We start from the raw sequence: 23,214 nt of genomic DNA on the forward strand, positions 1-23,214 counted from the left end.
GACTGACTGACTGACTGACCATCAACGCACAGCTCAAACTACTCATGGATCGGGCTGAAATTTGGCATGCAGATAGCTATTATGACGCAGGCATCCGCTAAGAAAGGATTTTTGAAAATTCAACTCCTGAGGGGGTGAAATAGGGGTTTGAAATTTGTGTAGTCCACGCGGACGAAGTCGCGAGCGTAAGCTAGTCTAAATATATAAAAGGAAAAGGACTGACTGACTGACTGACCATCAACGCACAGCTCAAACTACTCATGGATCGGGCTGAAATTTGGCATGCAGATAGCTATAATGACGCAGGCATCCGCTAAGAAAGGATTTTTGAAAATTCAACTCCTAAGGGGGTGAAATAGGGGTTTGAAATTTGTGTAGTCCACGCGGACGAAGTCGCGAGCATAAGCTAGTCTAAATATATAAAAGGAAAAGGACTGACTGACTGACTGACCATCAACGCACAGCTCAAACTACTCATGGATCGGGCTGAAATTTGGCATGCAGAGCTATAATGACGTAGGCATCCGCTAAGAAAGGATTTTTGAAAATTCAACCCCTAAGGGGGTGAAATAGGGGTTTGAAATTTGTGTAGTCCACGCGGACGAAGTCGCGAGCATAAGCTAGTTTTAAATATATTTCAATGTGCGCCAAGCTATAAATTTCTTATTTGCTGCACATCGAAAGTAGACCTCTACCCAACGTAGAGCTTGTTGAACTTTTTTTTTTTTTACTTACCGGGTGGTACGGGCCCCGGTGACCTTCTGCACCATGCGCCGGGCGACATCTGGCGGTAAATATTGTATGCATTAATTATCTATTACTACTACCGGAACACCACCCTGGTCCGTATAGTACGTACCAAATGACTCCTCACGCGCCATTTTAACTCTATGGGTTAAGTGTCAAAAGTACGGTTCACCTTTAAATATAAGGACTTAAATCGTACTTCTGTATTATAATTCACTTAAAGTAAAAATGGCGTGTGATAAGTCATTTTAAACGCATTATACACGATTTGTATTTGTGCGTGTATGTGTGGGGGGGGGCGGGGGGAAGGTAGAGCTAAGGTCCAAGCTATGCCCATCGAGCGGGACAAGGACGATGCTATACGTAAGCAACATCAGTGGTTCGCACTCGAGTGAAAAGCTGAGCGACGCTTTAGTTTAGCCATTACGAACGTGCGAACTGGGTCATAAATTATTACGATCATGGGATTGTGAGAATGTGCAGAAGTTATCGATAAAGGGATGCCGTTCGGGCGCAGGTACTAGACGAAGGTAAAATGTATGGGCGCTATTATAATGGCGGTCGGAAATTGCAAGCAGATGGCGCTCCCTGCTCGTACGAAGAAATCCATCAGCAGTCACTAGATGTGAATCCAAGCCTAGAATACTCACGTCACTCTCACTAGATGGCAGCAGGGGTACCACCCTCGGAAGTGAAAGTAGAACACGCAAATCTGAATCGCACTAACGGAGTTTTTTGCAATCTGCACTATATTATAGAAGTTAGACACTATATTTGCATATCCTATTTGTATGTTTAGACTTTAGACCTAAGAATTTTTAAATACCTACTAATACTTATGTAAGTTATAAGAATTATTACTTCTAAATCCGTGCTTCAGGCGATGTTGTACTTACTATAACCTGTTAATTTAAGTTTAATATGACATTCTTACTGATAATCGAAACTATTTTATATTAACATACTTGTACCTACTTAATATTACTAAATTATTAACAAAGAAGAAACTAATTGACATTATAACAAACTTAATGAGTTAGTGCGATCAATCAATCAATAAATAAAAATAATTTCGATTCAAAATGAATGCCCTATATAATTACCTGATAAAATCTATTATAAAATAATGTAACACGTAGTTTGCATGTAGTTGTATAATAATTATATATTTAGCATGTATGTATTGTTAATGTACCTAACTTTGCAATGCCCTAACGGGGCTTCATGTAACCATGAAAGCAAATGAATAAATAAATCATAAATCATAAACAGTTTCAAGACACAACGCTCTCTCACGCCGCACGCCCCACTGACGCCTCAAAATGCAATTTTTTTTTTATTCAGATACAAGTTAGCCCTTGACTGCAATCTCACCTGGTGGTAAGTGATGATGCAGTGTATAAGTGGTATTGCGACGCGTCTTGCGGTTAACTTCAAGAAGGACTATTTAATTGGCGCGGACTATACCTGTCTGAATAAGTAGGGCGGTCTGTACAATGGAGGCGCCGGCGGTCGGCGGTCCCTGCGGTCGTCTCGCTCCTGCATCGCGTCGCGGTGATGCGGCTCGAACGGTCTAAAACCTCGACCGCGGAACTCTTGGCGGTCGCCGCGCGGCTCGAACCGACGGTTGTCGTGTTGATCTTATAAACGATAGAATAAAGTGATTAGCAAACTGTACGGATCTCAAGACATGCACTTGGATATGTGGATTTCAACAACAAAATAGATTGTTCTTCTCTTTCGAATAGCTTTAAATTAAGGGTTCCTTCGAAATATCCTAGAAAACCTTTAAATTCTTCTTTATCTTTTCCTCGACGCTCAACAGTTATGGGTGCTAACTCGCCAATCCCTAGAATAAGTCAACTTTATAATAAGCTCAATGTGCTAGACATACACGCGGACTCACTGGTTAAATTCCGGAATTCAGTTCATATGGCATTAAGTAAATTACCATAGTAATTTACTTGATGCCATGTGAACTGCTTACCTACATTTGTTTATTAGTTTAGAGTTTATTTATTTATATTATTATTATTTTTTAATTAAGTAACTTTTTTAGTTGTAAAATTACCTGACACATTCGCATGCGGTGATTACTTTTAATTAGCTCGTCATATTATCTTAGAACTTTTGTATTGTTAAATTTGTATTTGATGTATATGATTAGCTGTTAGTGATCCAAATAAATGAAAAAAAAATATATATATAGGATGTAATCTGAACACTAGTAAAAACTTAGCGTTATTGTTATACTACCTGTAACGCGTGTAATTTAACTCCTCACGCGCCATTTTAACTTTTTGTGTCAAATTTCATGTCAAAAGTACGATTTTTAGTCGTTATTTTAAAGGTGGCGTACTTTTGACGACAATAGAGTAGAATAGAATAGAATATATTTTTATTCAAGTAAACTTTTACAAGTGCTTTTGAATCGTCAGGTAGTTTAATTTACCACACCTAGGGTTGCCAGGCGTCCGGATAAAGCCGGACATAGGTAAGCTTTTTGATTGCGTGTCCGGCCAAAATAAACGGTGTCCGGCTTGTCCGGCTTTTGTTAGGCTTTTTACATTTTACAACGAGCGTGGCCGAGCGCAGGCGAATCGACTGTTGGTCGCTCCCGCAGGCGGCAGTGCTCAACAAGTGACAACAAGATTTATGGCAATAATAAAAAAAAGCTTGATTTTACATACAATTTTTTTGTCGTACCTATTACTACAAAGACACAAAATCCTCATTAATGTAGGGTGTCCAGCCTTTCTACCCAAACGTCCGGCCAAACTAGCTAGTCTGTCCGGGTATTAGATTTGGCAACCTGGGAACCCTAACCACACCAATATACAAATGGAGGCATAGAGTTAAAATGGCGCGTGATAAGTCATTTAGTACAGACTATACTTACAATTACCCTTCTGTTGCATGTTTCGTATTGAATTGACTATAGCTCGCGCCGCCGAACTCAACTGCGCTTCGTCGTGTGCCGGCCTGGAGACAAAGGTGAGGAAAAATAACCTTTTTAATGGCTGTGATAGCCTAGTGGTTAGGACGTCCGCCTTCTAATCGGAGGTCGGGGGTTCAATCCCGGGCACGCACCTCTAACTTTTCGGAGTTATGTGCGTTTTAAGTAATCAAATATCACTTGCTTTAAGGGTGAAGGAAAACATCGTGAGGAAACCTGCATGCCTGAGAGTTCTCCATAATGTTCTCAAAGGTGTGTGAAGTCTACCAATCCGCACATGGCCAGCGTGGTAGACTATGGCCAAAACCCTTCTCACTCTGAGAGAAGACCCGCGCTCTATAGTGAGCCGGTGATGGGTTGATCATGATGATGAACCTTTTTAATACACTACTCATATTATAAATACGAAAGTGTGTCTGTTTGCCTTTCAATCACATTCCAACGGAGTGACGGATAGACGTGATTTGCATGGATATAGTTAAAGACCTGGAGAGTGACATAGTCTACTTTTTAACATGACATGGCTTCTGAAACAAACTTACTCGGATACTGAAAGACTTCTGGATATTCTAGTGTAACCCCAATTGTACACAAACATAATATAGCAAAGATACTCACATATGCACACTTACACATGCTCACTCACTTTCACCCCCACACACACGCACTCACGCCAGTGGCGTGCACAGGGTTTCAACCTAGGGTAAGCATTAGTTAGCTAACTACCTATTTAATGATAGGTCATCATGAATAATGAGAACATAGCCATTTCAACTAGGTAAGCAGTGCTTTTATGCCTCTATGACCTGCACGCCACTGACTCACGCCCACACAAACACAGATAACATGGACTTCCACACACATATTATTTTCTTTAGCTCTTTAGTTTAGTTAGTATGTTAGTTAATATGTAGTTAGCTTTGTATTCACCGAGCTGGAGGCCCTGTTTTCCGAGACACAGTTTCTACTAGTTCGGAATACAGGTGCACAGTATTGTTTTGGTAAGAATTTTATAATAACTAGTTTTAAGGTCTCAATACTAACAAAAATATGAATTGTATTTGGTGGAAATAAATGATTTTATTATTATTATTATTATTATTTATCCCGGAATATCTAAGGCACCGTCCTATTGTCATCGCTCGTGCGATGATGCGTGCGTCGGACGAAAATGATCGCGCGTCCCGTGCGTTTAAACAAACTGTGTTCTACTGAATGTCCTATTGAAGATCGCGCGATCATGAGATGCGTTCATATTGTAATTCTTCGCACGATGAAATCGCATCGCATCATCGCGCGAACGATGACAATAGGACGGCGCCTAAGAGTTCCTACGGGATTTTTGAAAACCGAAATCCACGCGGACGAAGTGGAAAAGGAATAGACAGATATATCAACAGCTCAAACAATTGGATAGATCGGGCTGAAAATACCTATGACGTTATGTTGGCACCATTGCAAATCACACAATAATAAACCCTAAGTTCTAAGAAATAAAGCAAACAAGGCAATGGTGCCAACATGACGGCAGGGGACAAGTTATAGTGAACGCAGTCTGTAATGTTTACGCGAGGGATGGAGTTCATAACATCGCGGTATAAGTCCCGCAAATTGCTAATGCGCGTGGCCGCCATCTTAGTGACGTCAGCACTAGACTGAAGTTTCGAGCTGACGGTATATTTTTATTTCGGCTGACGTCATAAGACGTCATTTCGATGTTAATGAGACATGGTTCCAGCGCAATAGCAATTTGCGGGACTTATACGTCTTCCATTTTAGTGAAGTTTTGTGGTTGTTTTCAGACGAATTTGGCCGATTCCAAAATATAAAAAAAAAATTAGCCTTGTTAATATGAGACTAATATTCCCCTTTACCCTCCAACTAAGCGAAAAGCTTGTGCTAGGAGTGGGTACGACAATAGTGCAAAGGGTAGGGTTTGAACCGCCGACCTTTCGGAATTCAGTCCGCTCCTTAACCGTTGAACTATTGAGGCTTTGAATATTTATTATTTATTTATTTTATTTATTTTATATCTAATTAGAACGGCAGTGCCACTTACACTAACTAGATGATTAATAATAAATTTAAATACGAATAAAGGTACAAGAAAAAAGACATAAAATACATAACGATAAAAGATCAAAGAATTTTGAATATGTACGCTGAGAACATTGAATGACATATTCATGTAATGCTCTCAGCGTACTTCAGTAACTCCCGAACCAGTATTATAGACCCATCATTAAATGGGTCCCATTGAGCATTATTGTCCAAAAGCGCGTTGAACGATGCTAATGAACGGGGTATAGGTGACATAGATCTAGCAACAGTGCGATGATGTGGGACCACGAAAAGTTTATTTTTTCGTGGACGAAGATTACTGTTGGATTCAGGGACACGTATGCGACACAGTTGGTCATGAAGTTCTGGAGCATTAACATCTCCTCGAAAAATTTGACACATAATTTTCAGTTGGTCGCAAATGCGTCTGACCTCCAGGGAGTTGAAACCTAATATATAAATGCGTATGCATATGAAAATATTATGTAAATGCGTGGGGTGCTGAATGTGGTATTTCCGACTCACCCTGGGACTCGCGCGGTGAAGTTGTCAGGACAGCTGCCCAGCAGTCCACTGCCACTGTTGCGCCTGCGCCACTCGTTCCTGTTCCTCTCCTTGGTGTTCAACTGCGCCATCTGCTCTTTGATCTGCTGTATCTTCATCGCTATCTCGCTCTGTCGCGCGTCCGACTCGGGCGGCGTGTTCGACGTCGCGCGAGACGGCACGCGTTTGGGACGTGGTAGGGGGAGAGACGGCGCGCGCGGTTCGTGCTTGTCCAATAGTGGGTACATCGGCTGCACTAGTGGATATGGTTGTGGTAAAACCTAGAATGAAAAAACTCGATATTTAACAACGTAAAGATTTCCTAGCGCTTGGCTGCAATTAGATCTGCTGGCAAGTGATGATACGTGATATTTACGTACGTATAATAATAATAAATAATTTATTTATTTAGGACTAGCTTATGCTCGCGACTTCGTCCGCGTGGACTACAAAATTTCAAACCTCTATTTCACCCCCTTAGGAGTTGAATTTTCAAAAATCCTTTCTTAGCGGATGCCTACGTCATAATAGCTATCTGCATGCCAAATTTCAGCCCGATTCGTCCAGTAGTTTGAGCTGTGCGTTGATAGATCAGTCAGTCAGTCAGTCAGTCACCTTTTCCTTTTATATATATAGAAGAATATGTACATTTTACAACAAGTTTAGGTGTAATCATAAACTTTAAATCATAAGTTTTTCCGTACACAAATGCCGTCGACAGTAGATAGGTACACGTAGCACATTAATTTAATGGTATAATACTTAAAGCTAAATAACAATACTTACTTATATAAACTAACAACATTGAACTAAATGTAGATTATTTTAAACTAAATATACTTAGTAGGTAAAAACACAATCATTAAATTTATAGATAAATGTAGGTAGGTAAGAAAAAGTTAGTTATTTATATCACAGCGGAAAAGTAATACAACATGACGAGCGTAAGACGCTCACTCACACTACGGTAGGAGTAACAAGTGTTCTGTGCACACTACTTCGTGTATGTGATTTAAATAAGCCATGCCGCACTGTTTTTGCGACGCACTCTTTCCTCAATCGCATCTGTCATCAATTTAATACGCTTCATCAGAAAGATCGACAGCTAAATATTTTTAATTCTACGACAACCTGCTTTCGTCGTAACGTCATTATCTCCCTACGAAAGGGAGCTAATTAATCAGTTTGTAATGAGACTTAATAGATTTAACGTGCTAATTCCTTATTACATTTTGCTTTACTTTACTGCCTTTTAAAGTCATAACATCATTGTACCTAAATCTTTTGTACTAGCCAGTTGTTAACGTTTATGCTATGTGTCCTTTAGTTATAAATCCTTTTGTATGTAAATACTTGTGTATGTGTAAATGTTGTTGGTTAGTCAAAAAAAAAAAAATTCTATTAGGAAGACATTATGAGGAAGAATACCTAAGAGCTTATTAAAGTTAGAATAGTAACCCTAGTAACCTTGGGTACACATTTGGATAGAGTACTGGATACAGATCATGCAGCATCACTTCATGCGCGGCCGGCACGCTTAGGGTGAGATCTATAGAGCGCACTCTGACTTAGCTTAGACTTAAGACAGAGTTAAAACGAGACAGAGCTATATCTCTCTATAAACTTTTCTCGTTTTAACTCAATCTTAAGTCTGAGCAAAATCAAAGTGCGCTCTATAGATCTCAGCCTTAGTGTTGAAGGCTGTATACTCTCCCCCCCACAAGCAATGATAAATGTGCGTTTTTTCCAGGCTGGTTAACATCCCCCCACTAGGAAGGAAGAATGGGTTCTTGATACTTAACATTCCCCCCACTAAGAACGATAAATGGACATTTGTCCAACTTACAGTACGCGGCCGAAAGTGATGAACATCCTTTAGAATGACATTTCATCTTTTTAGAGCGTTGTCTCTGTCACTCATACCTGTATGACGTTTTGTCGGTCTCAACGACCGAGACAGTGCTCTACAAATCTGCTGTCTCCTTCTATAGATTGATGTTCATCACTTTAGGCCGCGTACTGTACTTAACATTCCCCCCGCTAAGAATGATGAATGGTAGTTTTGTTCAACTTACTTAACATTCCCCCCACTAAGAATGATTTTTTTTTAAATAAAGAATATTAGTTAAATGACTAATATTCCCCTTTCCTCTCCAACTAAGCGCCAAACTTGTGCTAGTAGGAGTAGGTACGACAATAGTGCAACGGGCGGGGTTTGAACCGTCGACCTTTCGGTTTTCAGTCCACTCCTTTACCGGTTGAACATTTGTTCAACTTACTTAACATTCCCCCCACTAAAAATGATGAATGGTCATTTTGTTCAAGAACCTTGAACAAACGAGCACTCCCCCCCACTAGCAAGGATGGATGGACATTTTGTCAAGGATAATTAACACTCTTCCCACTATTAACTATGATTGATAGTAAAGTCAGGATAGCAGTACAGACCTGTGGGTACACGATATTGTAAGGCTGGTACACGTTGGGATAGAGTACTGGATACAGATCATGCAGCATCACTTTGTGCGCGGCCGGCGCGCTCAGTGCTGGAGGCTGAATGCTCTGCCATTGAAGCGGCATTTGTTCTTGATACTGGAAACAGTGAAAAAGTTAGTTACTTTGTCAATTTTTTTTTTGTTTGTTTTTAATAGACTAAGCAGCTTTCGCTGATGCGTCTATATGAGAAATGCTTCAAGTTTTCCAAATGTTTATCTAATCTATTCTTGAACTTGTTAACAGAACTTGACATAACCACATCCTTAGGCAATTTATTCCATATGTGAACAACTCTGTTGGTCAGAAAGTGTTTTAATGGATTTGACGATGGCAATTGATATTGCAGCTTCATATCATGTCCCCTTAATCTAGGATTGTACCTTCTCTTAGGACCTCCGGGTAATAGACACGGGGAGTCTGTTGCCCGCGGGAGAATAGGTCCTTGAGTTGGAAGGCAAGCCCTTGTCCCCGGCGAGCCTAAAACTGAGTTGGGGACCCCACTAAGTCCCAGAGCTAGGCCTGCTTTGGCGGGAGCCGTTAGCTAGGTTGCAGTCGAATACATTCGTGTCCCTGCGCCTAGCAACAACGGATGAGACAGATCACCGTGGGGTTTTAGTCGGTAAAAGTCCGACATAACCACCGCACCTCCCCGAGCGCGGTGGTATCCATGAGGATTTCTCCACGAAAAAAAAAAAAAAAAAAAAAAGGTTTGTACCTTCTCGGAAAGGTTCAAGGTTTGTAGGGATTGAACCAACAGTTCTGAAAGTGGCTTCCATTGAGGTGTACGGGAGCGGTGTGCAGGCTCGACCGTACCAAAGGGGAGATCTCCCACCGAGCGGTTGGTTGTGCTCGGTAGCGCCAGCTGGGCCGACGGTTATGTCTTGAAACTTCTATATATAGTCCAGATTGCAGAAAACTCCGTTAGTGCGATTACTATCGGCGGTACATTTGTTCGGGACTACGTCATCGATTGAACAGCGCCATCTAGTTTCTATTGTGGTAACCGCCACAGAGGAATAACTTACCGGGTACGGTTGCATGGGCTGCTGTATTAGTACATTGGGTACGGAGTAGGGCTGCATCACACCCTGCGGGACCTCCACTTGACCGTATGGCACGTTGTAACTGCAAAACATGATATACAGTACGCAGCTGAAAGTTACATCGACCTTTAAAAGGAGATAGCAGATTTGTAGAGCGTTGTCTCTATCACTCATACTTATATGACGTTTTGTCGGTCTCAACGACAGAGATAGTGCTCTACAAATTTGCTATCTCCTTCTGAAGGTCGATGTACAGTACGCGGCCGAAAGTAATGTACATCGACCTTTAGAAGGAGATAGCAGATTTTTAGAGCGTTGTCCCTGTCGTTGAGACCGACAAAACGTCATAATATAAGTATGAGTGATAGAGACAACGCTCTACAAATCTGCTATCTCCTTCTAAAGGTAGATGTACATTACTTTCGGCCGCGTACTGTACATCGACCTTCAGAAGGAGATAGCAAATTTGTAGAGCACTATCTTTGTCGTTGAGACCAACAAAACGTCATAATATAAGTATGAGTGATAGAGACAACGCTCTACAAATCTGCTATCTCCTTCTAAAGGTAGATGTACATTACTTTCGGCCATACAGTGCGACAAGACTATCTTCTCGCGTGGCGAAAATCAGAACTAACGTTGCTGTCAAGTGTCCCCTTTGTTCTTGTTTGAATATTCTAAGCCTTTGTTCTCCAACAGCGCCCCCCTGTCAATGTCATTCAAGTGCCAAGAGAGCACTGTACATTACTTTATTATAAATGCGAAAGTGTGTCTGTCTGTCTGTCTGCTAGCTTTTCACGGCTCAACCGTTCAACCGATTTTGACGAAATTTGGTACAGAGGTAGCTGGCAACCCGGGGAAGGACATGGGCTACTTTTAATCCCGGAAAATTTAGGAATTTCCACAGGATTTTTAAAAACCACGCGTACGAAGTCGCGGGCATCACCTAGTAAAAAATAAATGTCAAATGAGCTAGATGGCTATCATTCAGTGTTAGACACTGAGTTGGTGAATCAGCTCGCAGGTAAAATTTAGAAATTATTATTATTATTATTATTTATTTATTATTTAATTAGAACGGCCATAAAGCCAATTACACTAATTAAACTACGAGTACAAACTAACATAAACATACTTACAAAAATTGTTAAAATTATAAATTTTAAAAAGCAAAATTATATATTTTCACAAAAGTGCAAGATCTGACCCATGAGGTCAGCCCATTTGTCAGCAAATATGTCACAGCGAGGGGACTCCTTCAGCAGCGCGTTGAGCGCAGCCAAAGTGCCCGGTATGGGTGACCACTGACCGGAGCGCGCTACCGTGCGACTAAACGGACTTACGAAACATTTGGAGCGGTGGCGGAGATAGCTGTAATTAGAGGGTGCATAAACGCAGCAGAGCTTGTTGTGCAGTTCAGAGCAGTCGATCACACCCCTAAGAATCTTGCAAATTGTACCAATTTGGTCGCAGTCTCTTCGGGTTTTGAGCGAGTTGAAACCCAAGTGCCCTTGAAGAAATTTTGTGGGATACATAAATGGGTAATACCCATGCAATTTTTTATATAAATACCTTAGAAAGGCTTTTTGAACCTTTTCAAGTAATTATAAATTCCCAAATTTCCCCATGCCAGGAATAGAACTCGGGACCTCCCACTTATAAGACCACAGTGGTCACCATCTTACATACTGACTGACTTACCCTCTTGCTTGTTGTATCGGCACTGGTTCGCACGCGCCGCATGTAGCACTGAAATCTGCTGCATATGGATAGCTCGGATCTGCAATTTAAAAAAAAATTGCGTACAGTACACGGCAAGTAATGTACATCGACCATTAGAAGAAGTGCTCTGAAGAGCTTTTTGACCTCATTCCACCCTATTTTTTCTACAACCGCACCGCGCGCCACCGTAAGGAATTTCACCCTCACCATCTGGGTGTCTGGTGCACTTCGACCGTCCGCTGCGCCAGATCCTTCTTTCCACGCACGTGCTAACTGTGGAACCAACTCCCATCGGCGGTGTTCCCACTAGATTATAACATGGGGTTATTCAAGGGGCGGACCAACAAATTCCTAAAAGGCCGGCAACGCATCGGCGGCTCCTCTGGTGCTGCAAATGTTCATGGGCGGCGGTAATCACTTAACATCAGGTGACCCGCCTGCTCGCTTGCTCGCTATATCTATTAAAAAAAAAAAAAAAAAAAAAAAAGAAGATAGCAGATTTGTAGAGCATTGTCACTGCCGTTGAGATAGACAAAACGTCTTATAGGTATGAGTGACAGAGACAACGCTCTACAATTAATTTGCTATCTCCTTCTAAAGTTCGATTTACTTTCTGCCGCGTACTGTAGCACAGAATAGAATAGAATAGAATGTTTTTTATTCATGTAAACTTTTTACAAGTACTTATGAATAGTCAGGTAGTTTTAATTTACCACTGGTTCGGAATGCCGCTCCTACCGAGAAGAACCAGCAAGAAACTCGGCGGCACAAATTATTGGTATCTTCTTCGTACGTAACTGGTTTTATTTTAGTTATTTATTTAATTTTAATTATTTTAGCTTGAAGTAAAACTAACGCTATTTTATTTCATTAATTTTCAAGTTACAAAAATCGAGTTCTTAGTCTATGTCACTAAATCTAGGATACTTTTAAACACTGGCGATAAATGGGCGGCCTCATAACAGCTGTGTTGGAAGTGTAAACGAAGCATTATAGAGTAGGTGGTTTGTCTATGGTGTTGCATTGTCTTTACTCCTGTCAAACGTCTATGTTCTCTCTGCCTGCGACTGGCCACCGACTCGCTGTGTTTTTTATATGTGCTCCCAAATAATTAATTAAATCTAGTTTGATCCCTTTTTAAATCTTTTCTTTTCACGGCCTACAACCCTTCAAGCTGTTCTATTTGGCGGACGCGCGTACATGTAACGCGAAGGTCAGGCCCGTCCACTGCGGAGGTAGTCTTACCAATTCTGAAGGTGTTCTCGTTGTGCGGCGACGGCGTGTGATGTTTCTGCTCTTCGGGAGGCTGCACCATCGGTTGGTACATGGGAGCTGGTTGCATCGATTGCTCCTGAAAATAATAATTTTCACTGGGCTTAAGTCGATGTCACCATAAAAAACCGGCCAAGTGCGCACCGAGGGTTCCGTGCTACAGTCGTATTTTTTCGATATTTTGCACGATAAATCAAAAACTATTAGGACTAAAAATATATAAAAATGTACAAATATATCATAACCCACTTGATATAGTTATCTTACTTTGAAAATTTAAAACACTAATTATTATTAGTTCATGAGCACAATTAATTTTTTTTTGTGTGATGTAACCACAAATTCACGGTTTTCAGATTTTTCCCCAAATGTCAGCTATAAGATCTACCTACATGCCAAATTTCATGATTCTAGGTCAACGGGAAGTACCCTGTAGGTTTCTTTACAGACAGACAGACAGACAACAAAGTGATCCTATAAGGGTTCCGTTTTTTTTTTTTTATAAAGAATATTAGCCATGTTAAATGACTAATATTCCCCTTTCCTCTCCAACTAAGCGTCAAGCTTGTGCTAGGAGTAGGTACGACAATAGTGCAACGGGCGGGGTTTGAACCGTCGACCTTTCTGTTTTCAGTCCACTCCTTTACCCGTTGAGCTATTGAGGCTCTAAATTTTCCTTTGCATTTTCCTTTTGAAGTACGGAACCCTAAAAAACGCACCTAAGGAACTCCCGTCTTTTTAACCGCCTTAAAAAAAGGAGGAGGTTCTCAATTCGACTGCATGTTTTTTTTAATGTCAATTGAAAATGAAATGAAATGAAAAACTTACGATTCTGCACGTGTTGACGTACGGGTAAGCGTTGGGCGGCGGGATGGACGTTGGGTACACCACGCTGGTCAGAGACATCGGCCCTGCAACACAAACACACAAACACACACACTCACACACATTTCCTGACCTAAGGCCCGGTATTCACCTAAGCGGAGAGGAGAGGGGATGCGTTCAATCGACCAATCAGATTTTTTTTTATTCAGATACAAGTTAGCCTTTGACTGCAATCTCACCTGGTGGTAAGTGATGATGCAGTCTAAGATGATAGCGGGCTAACCTGGAAGGGGTATGGCAGTTTTTATTAAACCCATGCCCCTTTGGTTTCTACACGGCATCGTACCGGAACGCTAAATCGCTTGGCGGCACGGCTTTGCCGGTAGGGTGGTAACTAGCCACGGCCGAAGCCTCCCAGACCAGACCAGACCAGAAATTTAGAAATAATAAAATTCCAAACCCCTGCCAGGAATCGAAACCGGGACCTCCCACTATTAAGACCACAGCGCTCACCACTGCGCCAGGGAGGTCGTCGATATTCAAAATAGATGACGTGAAAAATTATAACGTCATTTTTTAAAAATCGGATTGGTTTACTGTACACATGTCCTCTCCGCTCCGCTTAGGTGGATACCGGACCTAACTGGCGCAGGGGTCTTACACTCGTATTTATAAACAAGTAATCACTTTTGCTCAAGTAATTTCTTAATTAAGCCATTACTTCAAGTTAGAATTCTTAAAATCGAAATTCTATTCTATAAACAAGTAAAGTCCTTTACTCAGCTAAGTAAAGCATTAAGCATTACTTGCTGCTTGAGCATTCATTCCAACTGGCAATACTAATTAGTTGCGTTTTGTTCTAATGCAAATGAAATAAAAGAACGTCATATTTTTGTAATTTACAAAGTTTTAAGTGTTTTGTTATGTTTATAAAAATCATTGCTTAAGTAATTACTTTTACTCAAGCAAAGGCTTTTACTTGTTTATAAATACGAGTGTAAGTGTGAGGTATTTATGATATGGAATCTATATATATAAAAGGGAAAGGTGACTGACTGACTGACTGACTGATCTATCAACGCACAGCTCAAACTACTGGACGGATCGGGCTGAAATTTGGCATGCAGATAGCTATTATGACGTAGGCATCCGCTAAGAAAGGATTTTTAAAAATTCAACTCCTAAGGGGGTGAAATAGGGTTTTGAAATTTTGTAGTCCACGCGAACGAAGTCGCGAGCATAAGCTAGTATGGGTATAATTAAACTACCATGCAATACAATACAAATAAAGAATTGTATTGTATTGTAAAAAGACCTGGAGAGTGACATAGGCTACCTTTTATCCCGGAAAATCAAAGAGTTCCCGCGGGATTTTTAAAAAACCTAAATCCACGCGGACGAAGTCTATGTCACTCTCCAGGTCTTTATCTATACCCATTCAAAATATCACGTCAATCCGTTGCACCGTTGCGACGTGATTGAAGGACAAACCAACAAACCAACAAACAAACACACATTCGCATTTATAATATTATGGGTACTGATTATTTAGAAAGTGTAGGTAAAACATAAAAAATTATTTAAAAAAAGATGTACCAAAATCGATGCAACTTACGCATATTGTGATCGGGCGCAGGTATCGGCGTGACTTTCACTTGCATCATGTTCTGCATCTCCGCCGCGTCCGCTTGGGGGTAAGTGATCACCGATTGTGGGGATGTTATCTGAAAAAAGATATCACAACCAACTATGTTTTAATCTATTATAATAAAATTTTATAATAAAATTCCACAAGCAATTTTAGACTTGCCTTTACACAAGTTTAAAAAATGTGTTAAAAGTATGCTCCTAAAAAAAGCATATTATACAGTCGCAGACTATGTAAACGATAAAAAAGCTTGGATTTGACTCGCTCCAGCAATGCACGGGGCTGCAATGGCTTGTATAGTACGGTATAATAACATTGTAAATTGAAAAATTAAAAAGAGCAACCGCCGAGTTTCTTGCTGGTTCTTCTCGGTAGGAACGGCATTCCGAACCAGTGGTAAATTAAAACTACATGACTATTTATAAGTACTTGTAAAAAGTTTACATGAATAAAAAAACATTCTATTCTATTCTATTATGCTCGCGACTTCGTCCGCGTGGACCACACAAATTTCTCACCCTTATTTCACCACCTTAGGGGTTGAATTTTCAAAAATCCTTTCTTAGCGGATGCCTACGTCATAATAGCTATCTACATGCCAACAGCCCGATCCGTCCAGTAGTTTGAGCTGTGCGTTGATAGATCAGTCAGTCAGTCAACCCTTTTATATATTTCATCATTAATCATCATCAATCAGCCTGTTTGCGTCCACTGCTGGACATAGGCTTTCCACCACACACGCCTTCCTCATCCACCCACTTCCCGCTATCTTCTTAAGGTCGTCAGTCCAGCGGGTTGGAGGTCGTATATATATTTCATCATCATCATCATCATGATCAACCCATCACCGGCTCACTACAGAGCACGGGTCTCCTCTCAGAGTGAGAAGGGTTTAGCCATAGTCTACCACGCTGGCCATGTGCGGATTGGTAGACTTCACACACCTTTGAGAACATTATGGAGAACTCTCCGGCATGCAGGTTTCCTCACGATGTTTTCCTTCACCGTTAAATCAAGTGATATTTAAATAATTAAAACGCACATAACTCCGAAAAGTTAGAGGTGCGTGCCCGGGATCGAACCCCCGACCTCCGATTAGAAGGCGGACGTCCTAACCACTAGGCTATCACTGCATCGTATATATATTTAGATAAGTAGAATATAAAATGGCTACTTACATCTTCACTTCTGAATCCCTGAACATAATTCTGTTGGAAAACTTCCTCAGGCATTTTGACAGCCCTGTGATTTTGGACCTCTATCCGACTATCGTACCGATTCTCAAAACCTCTCTGATTGGGTGAATCGTAAGCCCTTTGCTCGTACACCGGCCTCTGATTGGCTGATTCTGATGACCTTGGATTTGAAGGGCTCTGATTGGCTGAGTTTTGTTTTTCGTAACTATTATGATTATCCATTGGTTTTGGAGGTTCTTTTGGGTTTTGATGATGGTTTTCGAGTTGGTGGTTTGTTTTTGGTTCGGATTTTGGTTCTGGTTGGTTTCTGGTTTGTGTTATATCTGATTTTGGTTCCGGTGAGGGTGGTTTTGGTTCGTATCGGGTTTTTATTGGTGTGGTTGGGTTGGATGCCGATTTCACTTTTTGTGGTGAGCCCTGTATACAGAGGATATGTAAAAATTATAAATATTGATTGAGGTTTTTAAAAATCCCGTGGGAATTCTTTGAATTTCCGGGATAAAAGTAGCCTATGTCACTCTCCAGGTCTTATACCCTCTCTAAATTATTATATTATTATTATTATTATATTTTTGTAAAGCTTGTTTAAATTATCAAACGTACTGTTATAAATTTATATTTAATATCTATTTAAGTAATCTGTAAAAAATTGTAATCCTATTTGGCCTTATTTTCAGTCTGTTATTATGTAAAATTATATTGTATATATCGCTGTTGATTGCAAAAAAACAAATAAAATAAAATAAAGTCTAGTATAGCCTCAACCTCAATAGCTCAACGGGTAAAGGAGTGGACTAAAAACAGAAAGGTCGACGGTTCAAACCCCGCCCGTTGCACTATTGTCGTACCTACTCCTAGCACAAACTTGACGCTTAGTTGGAGAGGAAAGGAATATTAGTCATTTATCATGGCTATTATTTAAAAAAAAAAACTCTAAAATTTGTGATTGTTTAAACTAACCTTCTCGCTGGTGGTCTTCTGAGAGCACTCGTGTCTTCGACACTCGCAGCAACACTTGGCGTGACACTCTTCTGCCGGCTGACACTCGCATCCTGACACCAAAATGTTACTATTTAAATCAATTTTATTTTATTTTATTTTATTATAAAGGCACACAAAACAGGTTTCAGCTATAAATGGTCCAAATAAAAATAAAAAACAATAGATTAAGATCTAAGCGGTAACCCTTAATATGTGTACACAACAATTCTTAAATAAATAAATGCACTAACTAACTGATAAGATACAATTTATACAATTTATAACACAGAAAAAAGAAATACAAGAAAATTAACTATGAAAAATATAATTCAAAGGAGAACGACCAGTTTCGGGCACAGCCTTGTTACAGAAAAAAATTGGGAAAATCCTTTATTTTATGATATAAACCAAAATCACAAAAGTAATTCGAATTTATAGTTGCTGAATATAAAAAAACGGCCAAGTGCGAGTCAGGCTCGCGCAATGAAGGTTCCGTACCACAGACGTATTTATTCGTCATTTTGCACGATAATTCAAAAACTATGATACATAAAAATAAATAAAATTTGTTTTAGAATGATCAGGTACAGACCTTTCGTATTATACATCACTTGATATAGTTATATCACTTCGAAAGTTGAAAATACTAATTATTTGTTCATGACCACAATTTAATTTTTTTTGTGTGATCTAACCCTAAATTCACGGTTTTCAGATTTTTCCCCAAATGTCAGCTATAAGATCTACCTACCTGCCAAATTTCATGCCGACCAATCGACCGACCGACCGACAGACAGACAGACAGACAGACAACAAAGTGATCCTATAAGGGTTCCGTTTTTCCTTTTGAGGTACGGAACCCTAAAAGCTACATGAGCGGTGCCGCGCCGACGCGACGTCGCAACTTTTACTCACCGTTATCTATAAACGAGTGTTGTTTTTCTAATTTTCCTCTTCTTGCTTCGCTGTTTGAGTCGACCTGAAAAGTTTAATTTACTGTAAGTATTCGAAAAAAGATCTATTCAATAAAAATCTATAGTCGAGAATTAGTAATATTGTTAAGTCGGCGGCGTGATTACGTAAAACGTTGCAGTAGCGACAGCAGTAGCAATGCGACAGTTCATTTGCTGTCTCTCTTCTTCTTATGATGAGACTCTCACAACATCATCATCATCGTGATCCACCCATCGCCGGCACACTACTGAGCACGGGTCGTATCGGGTCGTTGTCGCGCCGCTTAAAAAGTACTTAACTATAAACTATTTAAATAGAAAAAAAATTGGTTTTATGAAAGCTGCTTCTTTTTAATAATAGTAATATGAAAAGGACACAGTTTGACAGTTTTAAATTTAATTTAGAGCTGTCAAACCTCTCTCTCTTTCTAAAGCGTCTTTAATTGATATAAAATTCATGTTCCGTCCTTTTTTAGCAATATTAAAATTCTTAAATTTTTAGTAATTTTATTTCATCAAAGGCTTGCCTGGAAGAGATCGCTTTAGCGATAAGGCCGCCTTTGCATGCTACAGCTATTAGATTAAGATCCTTGTACGTCTTTATTATTTTTACTTGTGTTGTGTGCAATAAAGTTTAATATAAATAAATAAAAAGGAAAAGATGCAGGTACTCTAAATTTAGTTTATAGAAAGACTAGCTTACGCTCGCGAATTCGTCCGCGTGAACTACACAAATTTGAAACCCCTATTTCACCCCCTTAGGGGTTGAATTTTCAAAAATCCTTTCTTAGCGGATGCCTACGTCATAATAGCTATCTGCATGCCAAATTTCAGCCCGATCCGTCCAGTAGTTTGAGCTGTGCGTTGATAGATCAGTCAGTCAGTCAGTCAGTCACCTTCTCCTTTTATATATATAGACAACAAAATCGGCGCCAATGTTTTCTTCGTAACAATGCGCAGCGGACCGGCGTGGTGATTACGTAAAACGTTGCAGTGGCGACAGCAACGCGACAGCAGTAGCAATCCGACAGTTCATTTGCTGTCTCTCTTCTTTTTATTTTTCTTTGTATCTATTGCTGTCTCTCTCTCGCCGGACGTGTATATATAGCCTCAATAGCTCAACTGGTAAATGAGTGGACTGAAAACCGAAAGGTCGACGGTTCAACTCCGCCCGTTGCACTATTGTCGTACCTACTCCTAGCACAAGCCTGACGCTTAGTTGGAGAGGAAAGGGGAATATTAGTCATTTAACATGGCTAATATTCTTTAAAAAAAATGCTTTATCATCCAAAGTACGAAACACCATCATGGCATACAAGGTTTCCATATAACCGATACAATACATAGCCAATACAATACATAGCTACCTACTATACTATACTATACTAGGTAGTAGGTAGACAGCACACAACAGATAGGCGCGATTAAAACAATTAACACGAGAGAGAGGGGGCGAGTGGGCCGAGTCACGAGCGAAGGCGTTTAGGAAAAAACCGGTACAATATCTCTATCGCTGACACTCATATAGTTTTATTAAATTTACTAGATGATGCCCGCGACTACATACGCGTGGATTTAGGTTTTTAAAAATCCCGTGGGAACTCTTTGATTTTCCGTGATAAACGGTAGCCTATGTCACTCTCCAGGTCTTTGACTATACCCAAGCACAAGCCTGACGCTTAGTTGGAGAGGAAAGGGGAGTATTAGTCATTTAACATGGCTAATATTCTTTAAAAAAAAAAAAAAATCGCGAGATTTACACCTGTCACGAGATACATAATCACCTCGACGCCTTCAGTGTTACCTTTTCCTCGTCAGGTGCGTATGCAACGGTGTTGTATAGAACTGGTGGATTGTTGGGGTCGAAGTGGTAGATGCTGCCGTCGGGGTTCATCAACGGACGACCCGTCTGAAAAATACAAACATAATAAATAAATAAGCCTACCTCTAATTTTTTTTTTTTTTTTTTTTTGTATATATATACTGTTCGGAAATGTTCCCTGCTTTGCGGATAATTTCAAACCTCATGAAAATGTAGGTATCTTCAAAGTAGATTTTTACCGCCTAACCATTCCGCGCATCTTTGCGGATTAAACGATCGTGGCGCCAGCGCACGCAACGACCGCCAGGCGCCAGTGTGTCTCAAATCGGCGCGAAGCACGCACGCCGCTCGTATGCCAAAACCACAAACATGGCCGCATCGCCGCGACTACTATAAATTCGACCACTCATCGTTAACATTGTGCAAGTTTGGTGTCGAACTGCCCGTCGTGGGACGGACAGTGCTACGAAAGGCGGACCTAGGGAGACCACACACGGAAAGCTGCAGACCTTCAAAGGTAGGTGGTATTATCTATTTAGAGGTGTCTGCAGGTTCATGGGGAGAGATTGTCTAGCAAAAGGAAGCAGGGAGCTCTCGAAACCTTGTCAAAACCTATACAGTCCACTAATAAGATTCCCCAAAACCCAGTGATTAAAACCCCTAAACTCATTCGTCAAGTTGGGGAAGAACTTCGAACTTGCCCCAACATATACTTTTTTTTTTTATTTTTTTTTTATTACTTTCGTTCATTTTTTTCAAATTATTAGTACCTATACTATTTTTTTTTTTTTTTTGTTTTTTGGTCAATATTGCTTATAAGGTATATCTAGCTCTGATAATTCAGAGGTCATCCCAAACGCGGGCAAAGGCCTCCCCCTTTTTCTTCCAGGTATCCCTGTTAGCGACCAGACGCGTCCAGAGCGCACCGAGGCCATCAAATTCCTCCAGACCTGCGCGCCAGCGCGTGCGGGGCCTGCCACGGCGACGCGTTATGTAGCGTGGACACCAGACTATACAAACATACACTGTAGACATGTGTCCGCTATAGCTTAACTTAACTGAAAACCGCTGCCGTGCCTATAGCGTACCATAGCGTTATTGTCGTAGCTAACAACGGTTATCAGCTAACATCTATGACGAACCACCTGACAACGCAACGCTGCCAACTGGCAACTGACAATGCATTGTTTGGTTTTTTGGTAACTAGAAACGCAATAATTATGCCTACTCTTTCTTTTTTTCACTCAAAGCTGAGAAGGAGCGGTTATTGGCTACCGGCTTAGTAACTAAGAACTTGATAAACCAAAGCCGACCTTATCTCTATTAAGCTAAGGCTTAACTGTACAAGTACTTGTCCATTACACTTTGATCTATCAATTTTAATACAGTTAGCCTTAGAGTAATAGAGATAAGGTCCTCTTTGGTTTATCAATCTTCGTGAAATGTTTTTGGTTCACTGGATTGTGTCAAACTATTCGTGCAGGCGTCCACTATAGTTTGACCTATGTCAATGATCATTATAATTAAACTTTGCTGCTATGAACTTAAGGTTGTGATTACTTCACGATATTCATGAAAGTAAAATTAGTTTTATTTTAGTGAATATGCGCGCGCTAGCTATACAGACGGTATTGATACGGCAGCTAGCTTAGTTACTACTACGGAAACCGCTGCGCGTTGCGCATATTTAAATTAGTGGAAACACAACTCTGATACCGATATTCGGCAACGGTTATCAATATTGGTATTGAAACTAAATAACTGTTGATTAACCGTTGTCAGAAATAGCCAATAACGCCCATCTTTAATACACTGCTAAAATCATAACCCTTCTTCTTGGCATTGCTGTAGTCGGGTAAACAATCCATACTAATATTATAAACTAGCTGACCCGGCGAACTTCATACCGAGTAACAGTCGATTCATTTTTTTTTTTTGTTAGGGCTCCGTACCTCAAAAGGAAAAACGGAACCCTTATAGGATCACTTTGTTGTCTGTCTGTCTGTCTATCTGTCTGTCCGTCCGTCTGTCCGTCTGTCTGAATGAAAACCTTTTTTTTTAGCCATGAGCCTTGATTAATACTCCCCTTTCCCCTCCAATTAAGCGTAAAGCTTGTGCTACGAGTAGGTACCACAATAAAGCAACGGGTGGGATTTGAACCGTCGACCTTTCGAATTTCAGTCCGCACCTTTAACCGTTGAGCTATTGAGGCTTATTTTACCTGTGGGTGTATGACGAGTGCCCCCGGCGGCACGGCAGACATGTTGGTGACGGCCCACACGAGGGTCGTCGCTTCGATGCCCGGCTCGGGACTTGTGCCGCCTGGAATAAGCAAACAAGAAATCCATACTAATTTGTATCCGTCTCACTTGAGCAGTTTTTATATCGATAGGGATTTTATTTTAAATAAAAATGGCGAGCAAACGAGCAGGCGGGTCACCTGATGTTAAGTGATTTCCGCCGTCCATGAACATTTGTAGCACCAGATGGGTTATTCAAGGGGCGGACCAACAAATTCCTGAAAGGCTGACAACGCATCGGCGGTTCCTCTGGTGCTGTAAATGTTCATGGGCGGCGGTGATCACTTAACATCAGGTGACCCGCCTGCTCGTTTGCTCGCTATCTCTATTAAAAAAAAAGCTACTTTACACTGGCGAAGAGGTCTCGTCTGGCACTACAAAAAGCCAACAAACAAGAAAAGAAAAAAATTACCTGTGGGGGAGGGTGAGGGAGTGACAGAGTCCGTACTTCGCAGGCTGAGGGTTTTGTATCCAGAGCTGGAGGGTGACAGCCGCCAGCTACTCAGGGCTTGGTCGCCTGTGAAATAGATAACATTTTTTTTTTATTGCAAAAAGAAAACATACAGCATTAACATAAAATTAAAATCTAAATATATAATTAGCTTTAGCTGCGCGAATCGTCTAGACTTCATATTTTTATGGGACTCCA

The 23,214-nt window shown here is 40.6% G+C and overlaps 2 protein-coding genes across 2 annotated transcripts in view; both read right to left on the minus strand.

Annotated features, from left to right (window-relative positions):
* The window catches only part of LOC117994665 (UBX domain-containing protein 4), a 137,170-nt gene that overhangs the window by 7,237 nt on the left and 106,719 nt on the right, over positions 1–23,214 (minus strand). The window lies entirely within an intron of this gene.
* Positions 1–23,214, minus strand: part of enc (encore) — a 72,019-nt gene that overhangs the window by 139 nt on the left and 48,666 nt on the right. The window contains exons 15-30 of the mRNA XM_069507868.1: positions 22,978–23,082; positions 22,487–22,587; positions 20,248–20,352; positions 18,406–18,469; positions 17,470–17,561; positions 16,492–16,926; positions 15,281–15,389; positions 13,669–13,751; positions 12,814–12,919; positions 11,548–11,626; positions 9,829–9,928; positions 8,756–8,899; positions 6,290–6,588; positions 3,647–3,729; positions 2,215–2,387; positions 736–784 (exon numbers count right to left, since the gene is read on the minus strand). Of these exons, the coding sequence (XP_069363969.1) occupies positions 736–784; positions 2,215–2,387; positions 3,647–3,729; positions 6,290–6,588; positions 8,756–8,899; positions 9,829–9,928; positions 11,548–11,626; positions 12,814–12,919; positions 13,669–13,751; positions 15,281–15,389; positions 16,492–16,926; positions 17,470–17,561; positions 18,406–18,469; positions 20,248–20,352; positions 22,487–22,587; positions 22,978–23,082 (2,127 nt within the window). The remainder of the gene's footprint in view (positions 1–735; positions 785–2,214; positions 2,388–3,646; positions 3,730–6,289; positions 6,589–8,755; positions 8,900–9,828; positions 9,929–11,547; positions 11,627–12,813; positions 12,920–13,668; positions 13,752–15,280; positions 15,390–16,491; positions 16,927–17,469; positions 17,562–18,405; positions 18,470–20,247; positions 20,353–22,486; positions 22,588–22,977; positions 23,083–23,214) is intronic.

Source organism: Maniola hyperantus, chromosome 27 (genome assembly GCF_902806685.2).
Source record: "Maniola hyperantus chromosome 27, iAphHyp1.2, whole genome shotgun sequence".
In the NCBI taxonomy this organism is placed as follows: Eukaryota; Metazoa; Arthropoda; class Insecta; order Lepidoptera; family Nymphalidae; genus Maniola; species Maniola hyperantus.